Source organism: Pleurodeles waltl, chromosome 1_2 (genome assembly GCF_031143425.1).
Source record: "Pleurodeles waltl isolate 20211129_DDA chromosome 1_2, aPleWal1.hap1.20221129, whole genome shotgun sequence".
Classification (NCBI taxonomy): domain Eukaryota; kingdom Metazoa; phylum Chordata; class Amphibia; order Caudata; family Salamandridae; genus Pleurodeles; species Pleurodeles waltl.
Window position 1 is genome coordinate 1,219,949,438 of NC_090437.1, and position 12,469 is coordinate 1,219,961,906.

At 45.6% G+C, this 12,469-nt stretch overlaps 1 protein-coding gene across 2 annotated transcripts in view; it reads right to left on the reverse strand.

Annotated features, from left to right (window-relative positions):
• Positions 1 to 316: 316 nt before the first annotated feature.
• UVSSA (UV stimulated scaffold protein A) overlaps positions 317 to 12,469 on the reverse strand; it is a 268,598-nt gene continuing 256,445 nt past the window's right edge. For both annotated transcript variants that reach the window (XM_069204021.1, XM_069204029.1), the window contains one exon: positions 317 to 2,545. In XM_069204021.1, the coding sequence (XP_069060122.1) occupies positions 2,452 to 2,545 (94 nt within the window). In that variant the 3' untranslated portion in view covers positions 317 to 2,451. The remainder of the gene's footprint in view (positions 2,546 to 12,469) is intronic.

The following is a 12,469-nucleotide window of genomic DNA, read 5'->3' on the forward strand; positions in this document are numbered from 1 at the left end:
TAGATCGGGAATTGTGGTGACAGAATGTTAATTCTGGGACTCCTGACCCAGAAGTGGGATGAGGGTGGTGTCACTTTAGAGGACGTTCTGGAGTCAGTACCATGTCAATTATGCATATTACACAATATTTGAAGTTAGTTGGAAGATATCCCTCTATACTACTCATCCATCTACAACCCACAGGCGCATAAAAGCATTTTCTATCAACACAGATATACAGTGCTGTTTCAGGAAATCGATTAAGCTCAGAAATCCACTCTCACCCGTGTTAAAAGGGCTGCATAATTTCTAACATAATAAATATGAGGAGCCGGCATAAGGCAAATGTCTGTTTTAATAAAATAAAATAAAAATGCTACAGCTAGTATAGATATAGAAGAGGTATATAAATAGTAAAGTAATTAGAAAACGGACATGATATGTCTGATGGAAGAACTCTCAAAGGCCTAAGAAATGGTTTGATTAAATAGAAAGAACACGATTTACATCAACAGATTTATTGTGCAATTTATAATCTGGCTTTCCCTAAAAAGATGACCCCATTGTGCATGATCTGGAACAACTAAATGACAAGAGCATTAGTATTCTCTACAATATCTTCCTCATACGCCTTCATAACATTCTTCTGCTGTATGTAAGCACTGTAAGTTCCATCTGCTACGACACAATACTACTCAACTTACCAACCTCATATAGACGGAAACATGATTTGACCTCACCAGGATTTGTTCAAGTGGGCTAAAGATCACAGTACAAATCAGCAGCAACTACTGAAATCATTGTGTTGCCCTTCCCCAAAGATGGTCTCTTAAGACCATATCACAACCCTTTGAGTCTCAAGCTGATGTGTTGGTGCCTCTTTCGGGTATTAACAGGAATTCGACTAGCAGAATTCCAAATCTGTCAGTAGGCAGGAACATCTTAAAATGAGCCTTCCCCATTACAATTTATAATTAAAATGCCCCAACCATCAATCCCGAATAGCGACAGGGCTCTGGGACATGCATTTTGAGATTCTCCAAGGCGTTCTGCTGAGCATATATCAGGCCATACCTAACCCACAACATCTAGGGACCTTCAACAGCCTGTGGGTGGGGTTTAACTACTGCTGTCACAATAACTGTCTTCTCTACACTCATCAGGATGTGGCTCTCTGTCACAATCCAACACTTTCCAAAACGCAAAGTGATTAAATAAATAAATGATAGGACTGAAACTCTAGCCAAGGAGGACGAAAACCACTAACAGGTGTAAATTGATGTGATGTACATGCGAGGGACACGTCCCCATTCAAAGGAGCTCCAGCTGTCTCACAGGTAACTAGGAAATAACAGATTCCCAGTTATGAATTTCCACTGGATTCACACTCCGCTTTAACTGCTGCTCTCGGCATTCTTTGGAGATAGGAACCTATTGAACGATATTTGCCCTCCTTGTTGCATCAACCCATAATATGTTTCACGATGAATGCTCAGATAATATGAGAAAAAACATACACTTGTTCATTTGAACAGACACTTTCACAATCATAAACATGAGATGAATGGATTTAATGCAATTCATTCTTTCGTTATGTAGTTCAGAATGCAATCCTGGTTTAAACCAAACTTAGTTAAATGGTGCAAAAAAAACCACAATGTCTTAGGTTTTGTCTTTAACTTAGAAAAATATGTAATACTTGCAGAAAGATGGTCCCTAAAAACGACATATTTTGAAATATGCATTAGTTGCTCAATACAAATAAAATACTTCACTTGGATAGATGTAGTAAAACACTAATTATGAAAGTTACAAAAAGCAAAAACTAACAAACGGACAGATATTAAACAGACTAAAATTACTTAATGTTTTATACTCAGATTTAACCTTTAAAAAACCTGTAGTTCTTTATCCTAAATATATATTGCATACAAAATTTAAAAGGGACGGGCATGTTTCCACATTATTTACACTTATTTTGAAATAAACTAGGCAAGGCATTTTGAAAAGGCACAGTTTTCTTGGCTAAGCATTAAAATTTGCAGTTTGTGTATTACTTTAATTAAGAAAATGGGTTAATTTTAGGTTTAAAAGCAGAATTCCCTCCCTGTTACAAGGCAAGAGCAAATCAGCTGGCAAAATGAAAAATATAAATAAGGGCATCAAAGTATCACTTAATATCGCGCTGTGAAAAAAGTTTACATTAACTTTTTACAGAATTTCACAATTATACTAAATACCAATAATTGTGTGAAGATGGTTCTAAAAATTCATATTTAGTATTACATCAATAAATTAATGAACATAAAAAGACAGTAAGAAAATGCTACATTATATTTACACAACGTTTCTACAATATAAACATATGTAAAGATATTTGTAATTTGTTGTATTCCAAAACTTTTCTCCGTGATGCTGACCAGTCTCCTTGGCAGGCTTGCCATTATGTCTATGTTGCTGGGGTAAATGCATTTAATTTAATGCATAGTTAAACTGGTTGGAAAATTTCTCATGTCGCCTCGCATCCATCTTATTCATTGCACTGATAATTCGTTGCATGGAACCTCTGTAGAAAACACAAACGGAAGAAATAATTATGCCGCTAACCTTAATTCTTGTGTGTTCTAACAGAAAAAGTGAGGATGGAACATTTGTCTCCTACTCATGATATTAATTCCATTCTGCATACATATATCATTACTCTGGTGGTGATTGTGCCAGACTGATTATGAAGGTTAGTTCCTTAGGAAAGGTATTTTTTCTTAATAGCTTTGGAGAGGTTCAACAACAAATCTGCACAAATCTTTTTAAAAAAAACCTCAATCTCTTTGGCTCCTTAGTGGAAAGTTTTGTGCTGATCTGTCAAACAAGGACTAAGAAAAAAGGGGGCCCTTTAAGATGTTGATTTCCATTTTGATTCCCATATGAAAGTTTGCCCTCTGATACCCAATACAGAAAAACATACCTGAACTTTTATTACACAAATATGGCAGAAAGTTGAAACTCTACTCAGCAACCATGCACTTTGGTATTTGGTGTACCAAAGTTCATGGCTGCACTTTGGTACACCAAAGTGCAACTGGTACAAACTCCATTATTACCAGTTTTTGAGAAATTAGCATCTTAAAAGGAGCTTGGGTGGGGGTGGCGTATCATGATGGGGATAACTACCAGAAAATGGTAATGATAACTGTCTGGACAATTGGTGTCCAGACGTGCTTGGATCAGTCAACTTATGGGGGATATCAACAATATGTTGAGGCAGCTACTACAGGACATCGCGCGCGCGTCCTAAAAACTAACTAAAAAACATATTGGGGTAGGGTGAGCACACCTATGGGACACTCACTTGACTGATTGGTCATGACATGGACAACATATTGTACTAGCCATTACAAGACTCTGGGACATGGTCCACGGCAAAATTAATTGTAGTGAACGTCTGTTTTTGAGGGACACAAAACATTTATTAGTTACAATGTAATAATCTGTTGGCTATACCAAACTCATTTTAGGAATTGTGGTGAGCTCCAAGGTGATTTTACCCTGTGGAAAATGTGTATTCTATGTTGTGATTTGATGAGCCATGTTTGGGAGAAAACAGTTCTCTCATGAATTTCTCATAGAGGTTATGGAAGGTGCAGCAGAAGTAAAAATGAAAACACATTTTCTATGAGTTCACAGTATCTTCCTCTGCCATGTGAGAAGACATTCTAATATTCTGAGCAAAACAAGTACTCCCAACAACAGCAGCAACCTGTGAGTTGATTCCCCAGTGTTCTTTTGCAGCTTCACAAGTGCCGCACTGAACAACTAGTGTGCTAACTTTATTTATGACAAAAGTGTGGCACTGCCAAGGGCCATCTTGATGACATTTCCTAAAGAGGATACTACAGTAAATGAACAAAACAAAGGGTATATTTTCATCATAGGAATTATGGCGAGTGCTGTAGAAAGCTACAATGAGGACACATTTTCTGTAAATTCTCAAATACCTTCCTGATCAATGTCAGAAAAAAGTCTGGTACGTTGAGCGAAACAAGGACTTCAAACACCAACAGCTGCCTTTCAGTTGTTTCTCCATTGTTATATTGTACAGCCTGGATGGATGGATGGACACACACGGACACAGACACACACATGCTACACCAACAGAAACATACCAAAAACATTACAACTACTAGGATAAACCTATTCTAAAGGCTAAACGGACAGCCTTAAGGTTTATGACTCATGTCTTGATGAAAAAACAGCACCTATATAAGAAGCCAGGACGTCAAAAACAGTGATTCTGCCATGCCACTTATACCACTTTGGATTCTTGCCTTTTGCAGTACCGGCTAGGAATTTAAAGGAACCGGACGCATTATTGCTGATGTTTATTTGGAGCAATACTAGACAGAGTTGCATTACACACATTGCGATTTCGCAGTTCAGGAGGAGACTTGAGAATCCCCAACTACAAACTCCATTATTACCTGTTACAGCTGCAGTGGGTATATACATGGCACATGGGCACACCTCTGGTTGAATTAATTTGAGTGGAGGGTGTTCCATCCTCTTGAAACAATGAACAAGATGTTGGCTCTCACGCAAATTTCAGAGGGGCACCTACGGCTGATTAAGATAGTCAGATACTGCTGTACAAAGTGCCACAAGCAGCAGTAAGAGAAAACATATGATACTGGGCTACCAATTAACGTGGTGACTATTAGGTGGAATGAAAGACAACCAAAGTGAGGAGCGGACAACCTCTGGCAGACTTGTATGAATTGAGAACTCTGAAAACTGCCCACAACATTACTCATGACTGTGAGATCCCACCAGGCCAGTTCCTGAATTATCGCGGACTGATCAAGCCCCAGGTGGAGAAGGGAGGAGGCCAAGGGGGAATATTGCAACAGCATCATCCATTCGCCACATGCTACAAGCACTATACACCCTCAGTACAGGCAGGTGAATGATAAAGCTTCTCTAAGAGGCACTGTTAGATAACTTTAAGACTAAGCTCATAGCCTTGAGGGGTAAGTGGTTGGAGGATGCTAGGAGAGAGCTGATTGATAAAAAGTAGAATGCAATAATGCAAACTTTAAAAACTTCAAGGAATTTAAATTTAGATTTAAACTGCAGTTGTTTAACTTCCTACACAGAACATATCTAAATCCCAAAAGATTAGCTAAAATATATCTCTCATTATTGGCCAATTGTGCTAGATGAGGGAATGGGAAGAGAGAGTTCTTTCATATGGCTTGGAGGTGGCCCAGGTATTGCTTTCTGCAGGTACAAACAGTAGGCATAGTGGAGCAGTCAATGGGCTGACCAATATCCTTGCAACCTGAAACGTGCCTGCTTCAATTCATAACCTGGCACAACAGGAGGAAATAAGGACCAGATGTATTGAATTAGTGTTAATTGTAGCCATAAAGGTGTATAGCATAGACCTGGTAATTCTCACAAGACATCAGTCTTAAACAGTGGATTTGAAGGTTTTTATATTGGGCAGGCATTGAGAGCAAGGTTCTTCCCTTGGAATGGTGTAGGGGAAAAGGCTGACGAGGAGTGTGGGGAGAGATAATGTCTTTTAAACAAAATATATTGATTTTTGGTTAATCAACAATAAAAGTCAAAGTGGATCACCAGGTGTGCTGATAGAGTGTTTTAAACACAGTGAAAACACCTCTTCCTGCCCCGCCCCACCCCACCCACCTGCCTACGTTTGGTACAAAGCGAAAATAAAAACCCAACATATCATATCAGTGGTATATAATCGGCACACAGTTTGGCATCATATTAGTAGTTTCGAAATGGACTGTCCGTTGCAAGTTAGTGGGCATATCCCATAGCGCAATCTCCACTCAGGTGGCATTCAATAGACGAATAGTATACATAGGTAAAGAGGCACAAGGAAAAATAGTTGTTTCAGGGTATCAAGTCAGTTCTCAAGTTACCAACTCCACCTCATCTCCAGGATCCTGAAAATGGGTTAACAGATAGCTATGCAACGGATATCAGCTGTCTCTGGGTTGAGACCAAGGTGGTAGCAGCTCAGTGTGTAAGGACAACTGGTCATACAATAAATTAGGTCAGATAGTAATTCCTTGAATTTTGGCGCTCTCCCCTGGCCCCATCGACAGGCAACCCTATGCTCAGCCAGTAGGAGGGCCAGTGCCACATACTTCCAAAACTTGCTTCAACCTCCCCAGTATGTCTGCCCCAAAAGAGTCATGAGAGGGGTTATTGTCAAACTATGACCTATAATGGCAGTGAGGGCTGTGGAAACCTCTCCCCAGTAAGCATGTATAGGTACACATGTTCAAACAAGGTGAAGAAAATTCGCGTCAGACATTCCAAATTAGGAGCAATGGACATCTGGATGGAGCCGGCAGCGGTGAAGTCTGGCGGGGGTGTAGTATATTCTGTGGAGTAACTTATAGTGCATAATGTGGAGTCTGCTGCTAGAGGCAATCTTCCCTGTTTGTACATAGCAGTTTCGTCACTGATCGTTTGTAAGGGTGGTCCCTATATTCACTTCACACTGGGCATGCACCTGTCCCCAGGTGTAAGGGGCCTCAATTTGAGCTGTAGGATGTAAGAGGGAAACTAGGTGTTGTGGATTTTCAACCTGAAGTAAGGTATGGAGGGTATCTAACCTAGGAGGTTCATGAGTGAAGTCGTGGGAGGTTAGCTTTCACATTATGTTTTAGTTGTATTTACAGAAAGCTTGTATTTACAGAAAGCTATCCAATGGGGATGGCGACTCTCCACCAAAAAACCAAGCAGGGGACATAAAGAAGTCCTTGCTAGATATCCCTCCCAATGTTCAAATCTGCGTCTCTGGAGTAGCTGTCTGCAGGCATTCTCGTGTGTGACAGGTAGTAGTGGATGATAAGGGAGCGGAAGAAGTGGCAAGTATAGCAACGGTTTGCCTAGTTTTCAACCCATCCTACGCCAAGCATTGGAGGCACATGCAACCTTGGAGTCTGCTGATGTGGTTGAAGCCAATTAGAACAACAAGTACAAAGATGGGAGAGCAGAGGCCATTTATCCCTGCTCTACTGCCAAATGCAGAAGAAATGTAGTAGGTCTGTACCAATTAATGGCATAATGCGCTTGAGTGCACAGATAGTCTCCAACCCCGTTAGAAAATGACAGCATGACAGTGTTCCACTGAATACAGGGTTGCGTGCCTGCCCACACTAGGCGTATCATCTGGGTTTTAAGCGACTGGAAGAACAGGCACCCCAGTGAGGGAGGTACATTGAGCAATAGATACAAAAACTTGGGTAGTATGATAATTTTCTTTAGCTGAATACGACATGCTAGGGCAGTGAAATCCAGCAAGTAATACCATCAGTGATTGTGGACAGAGCTGTGCCATAATTCGCTCTGATAATTCTCTCTGTCTCTCGAGATTACCACTCCAGATATTCAAGTTCAGAGTGACACCACCGCAAGGGGAACTCTGGGGTGATAGGTTGTGTAGCTGGTGTGAGAGGGAAGAGGGGGGACTTTTCCCAGTTAATCTGCACACCAGATGGCCCCCCAAATTGGACAAATTCACAGAGGACTCCATTAAGGCGGACTTGCGGGTCTCAGAAAACAAAGGGTAATGTTGTTCACAAATAGTGAGACTAAAATATGCCTGGATGGGTAATACGAGTACATAAGCCCGACAGCATTGGTGTAGTCTGGCTACCAGTGGCTCTATCGCTAGAGCAAAAAGTAGCAGCAAGAGTGGACACCCCTGCTGTGTGCCCCTGGTAATATGCAGGGGAGAGGAGACCGGGCCACTGATCCTAACTCTTGCTACTACCTGCGAGTAAAGAATTGCAATACAGGCCAGAAAAGAATTGGGGAGTTCCATCAGGCAAAGGACAGTCATTAAGAAATCCCACTCAAGGAATTCAAAGGCTTTGGTGGCATCCGGGAAGACCGCCACCGCTGCCAATTCTGAATCGATGTCCTGCATCAGAGCAAATAATGTCCGTAGATTATGGGACATGGACTGGCCGGGTATCAAGCCTGACTGGTCAGGCCTTACTAAGATCGGCATAAGAAGGCCGAGTTGCTTACCAAGTATTTTAGCTAAAACTTTAACAACGGCCTAAAAGATTTGCACGTATCAGGTGGCTTATCCAGATTAAGCAGGACAATAATCAAAGCCTCACACATAGATGGGGGTCAGTAGGCAATGCGTCTTCGTCTCACAATATACAGATTTTAGTATCAACATGGTCAGTGAACTGCTCTGCTTCCCGTAACTCCACCTGTTAAGTAGAGCCCTTGTTCCTCTGAACTCCTGACCCCTGTCAGGAGTTTGAGGCCCTCCTCCACCTGCAGGCTTCTGCCTGCGCCTAGTCCCTGGTGTCTAGTGGGAGAGCTCTGCTTTCCTACTAGGCTGCCCTCTGCCTCTCTCCTCCTTTTCTCTGCTTCGCTCTGTGTGTGCTCTCCCTTCAGTGTCTGCCCCTTGTGCCCTTTTTTGCCGTTCGCTCTCCACTGTGCTCCTTTTGACTTTTGCTTTACTTCTGTGCTTTTCCCTCCACTCTCTCTCTCTCTCTCGCTCTCCCCCCGCAGCTGCTGCCCCCACGGCCCGCCCCTTATTTCACGACGATTTCACCCCCGCTCTCGCCTCTCAGCTGTCCTCTCCTCTCCCCCTACTTAATGGCGCCCACTGGTGCGCCAAAGGCAAGCCCGTCTGTGCCCGTCCGCGCCTGGATCGCGCCCAGCGCCGACACCCCTGGCTCTCGCCACCCCACTGTTGCTACACACGTCTTTGCTCTGACACCACCACCCTCCGCTCCCTCAACACCGGCCTCTCACCTACCTGCCATCTAGCCACCCTGCGGCTCATCTGCGGACCCGTCTCCTGCCGGAACTGCACCTTCACTGGCCTCCACGGTACCAACCCACCCACCAAGGCAGGACGCAACCATCTTAGATGCATCCTACTCAACACCCGCTCCGTCCACAAACACGGCGTTGGACTTTGGAATCTATTCGACTCAGCTTCCCCAGACATCGCCTTCCTGACCGAGGATGAACCCCTCCTCAGCGCCCGACATCGCCATAGCCATCCTGGACCGTTACAAGATCACCCGTAGGGACCGATCCAACAAACCAAGAGGAGGCATCGCCATCGTCCACAAAAACTGCCTCAGGATCACGACCAGCACTGAAGACACCCTTGGCACTGCCGAACTCCTGCACTTCCAGATCCACACCGTGCCAAACACCACCCTCAGAGGGACCCTAGTATCCCCCTGCCCCCCCAGCCCCCAACAATAGTTCAACGACTCCACCACAGACGTCATCAGCACGCACGCTCTCTTATCCACCGACTACATACTCCTTGGGGACCTGAACATCCACCTCGAGAATACCAACAATAACAACTCTACCACCCTGCTCGACAACCTCTCCAACCTCGGCCTCAAACAGCTCGTCACAACACTCACCCACTCCGCAGGACACACGCTTGACCCCATTTTCTCCGCCAGCAAACACGTCTCCGTCAGCCACACCACCGAACTCCACTGGACCAACCACCACTGCATCCACTTCTCCTTCGAGAAATCCACAACACACCATCACCCACAATGGATTCCCCACCGCAGATGGAACAAGGTCACCGAAGACCAACTGATCGCTACCCTCTCCCGGAACCCACCCATTGACACTGACACAGCAGCCCGCAACCTCAGGCAATGGATCGACGACTGTGCAAACACTCTCGCCCCAATCAAAAATCCTTCCAACAGACACACTGACAGAAAGGCCTTCTGGTTCACCGCCGACCTCCAAGAATCTAAGCAAACATGCTGAAGACTCGAAAAGAAGTGGCGCCAAGATCAGACACTGGACAACCACACAGCCTTCAAGAACACCAGCCGCAGATACCACCCACTCATACGAACCGCCTTCAAAGAACGCATCGACAACAACGCACACAGCCATAAGGAGCTCTTCAACATCTTGAAGGAGCTCTCCAAACCCGACTCCAACGTCAACAACATTGCGCCATCACAAGACCTCTGCGACTCCCTTGCCACCTTCTTCTACCGCAAGATCGCAGACATCCATGACCGCTTCAGTACTCAGACCCCCTCCGTCAACCACTGACACCACAGATTCACCACCCACCAGCCTCCTGCTCTCTTGGACCCACGTCAATGACAAAGACACCATCAAAATCATGAACACCATCCCTCCGGCTCACCATCCGACCCCTGCCCTCACCACATCTTCAACAAAGCAAGCTCTGTCATTGCACCCCAACTCCGGAAGATCATTAACAGTTCCTTCGAGTCCGCCACCATCCCGGAGAGCTGGAAACACGCACAGATCAACGCCCTCCTCAAGAAACCCAAGGCTGACCCAAAGGACCTCAAGAACTTCCAGCCCATCTCCCTGCTCCCCTTCCCGGCAAAAGTCAGAGAAAATTGTCAACCCACAACTGACCCGTTTCCTCGAGGAGAACACTCTGGACCCATCCGGATTCCACAGCAACCACAGCACTGAAACTGCCCTTATCGTCGCTGACATCAGAACCATACTGGACAACGGCGAAACCGCTGCCCTCATCCTCCTGGACCTCTCAGCCGCATTCGCCACTGTCTGCCACCACACCCTACGCACACGCTTCAGCGACGCAGGAATTCTCGACAGAGCCCTGGACTAGATCACCTCCTTTCTCACTGGCAGAACTCAGAGAGTCCCCCTCCCTCCATTCTGCTCTGAAGCCACCAAAATCATCTGCGGCGTACCCCAGGGCTCGTCCCTCAGCCCGACTCTCTTCAACGTCTACATGGCTCCGCTCGCTAACATCGCCCGATCTCACAACCTCAAAATCATCTCATACGCCGATGACACCCAATTGATCCTCGCCCTCACCAAGGACACCGCCAAGACCAACCTCCACGAAGGAATGAAGGCCATCACCGAGTAGATGAACAGCTGCCTGAAACTGAATTCCGACAAGACTGAGGTACTCATCTTCGGCTCCACCCCCTCTGCAGGGGACGACTCCTGGTGGCCTGCCACACTGGGAACCGCACTGACACCCACCAACCACACACGCAACCTGGGATTCATTCTGGACTCTTCACTATCTATGACCCAGCAAGTCAACGCCATCTCCTCCTCCTGCTGCTTCAACACCCTCCGCATGCTTCGGAAGATCTACAAATGGATCCCCACTGAAACCAGAAGAACAGTCACCCAAGCCCTCGTAAGCAGCTAACTGGACTATGGCAATGCCCTCTACGCAGGAACCACGGCCAAACTCCAGAAAAGACTGCAACGCATCCAGAACGCCTCTGCACGCCTCATCCTGGACATCCCTCGCCACTGCCACATCACAGCCCACCTGAGAGACCTACATTGGCTCCCCGTCAATAAGAGAATCACCTTCAAACTGCTCACCCACGCTCACAAGGCACTGCACAACACCGGACCAGAATACCTCAGACGGCTCTCCTTCTACACCCCGACCCGACAGCTTCGCGCCGCCGACCTTGCCCTCGCCATTGTCCCACGCATTCGCAGAACAACCACCGGCGGCAGATTATTCTTGCACCTCGCCGCTGAGACATGGACCACTCTTCCCACCCACCTGCGCCAGACCAAGGACCTCCTTACCTTCAGGAGACATCTCAAGACATGGCTGTTCGAGTACTAGCAGCCCCCCCAGCGCCTTGAGACCCTCACGGGCGAATAGTGCGCTTTACAAATTCCCTGATTGATTGATATTAATAGGCCAACATATGTCTTGAAAAAGTCTGCCAGTAGGCCTTGGGTCCTGGGGCCTTGCTGGGTTGAAATTGCATGATTGCATCTCTAATCTCATCATATAGGATATCCTCCTTAAGCAAGTTCTGCTGAGTGTCACTCAGCCAACCCAGAGACACATCAACCGGGTAGTCCCCATCTGTGGGCTCCGATCGGCATGACATATAGAAGGAACCATAAAAAAGGGAAAAAGCATGCAGGGTATCTGGCGTATCCCTATATAGGACCCAGTCTGAGCCCTGCACCTCTAAAATGTCATTGGCGGAAGGGAGTTTCTGGGTCATTGCAGCTAGGGTGTGCCCTTGGTGTTTTTTCTTCCATGTATCTTCGAGCCTTGGCATATTTACCTCGTTAGAAACTCAGAGAGGGTTGTTCAAATTTGCTGGGATAAATTAGGATCGTCTGCATCACCCAGTCAAGTCTCAAGTCATTAAAGCTTTCCCTTCAGTTGGCTCAGGTGGTTTTTCAGTGAGCACAACACACACCCACTCTTAGCAATAAAGATTCTACGAACTGTGACTGAATGCCTCCCGCACAGTGCCCATGAAAGGCAATGAATCTGTGTTTCTCGAGAAGAAGTCAACAATCTCATGCGCAACTCCTCGCAAAAAGGAGCTTCTAGGAGCACACTCGCTGGAGTTTGGGTAGGTAAGTGCAAACTCATTAGAAAAGGGGAGTGATCTGAATATGTTTGCGCAAGGTG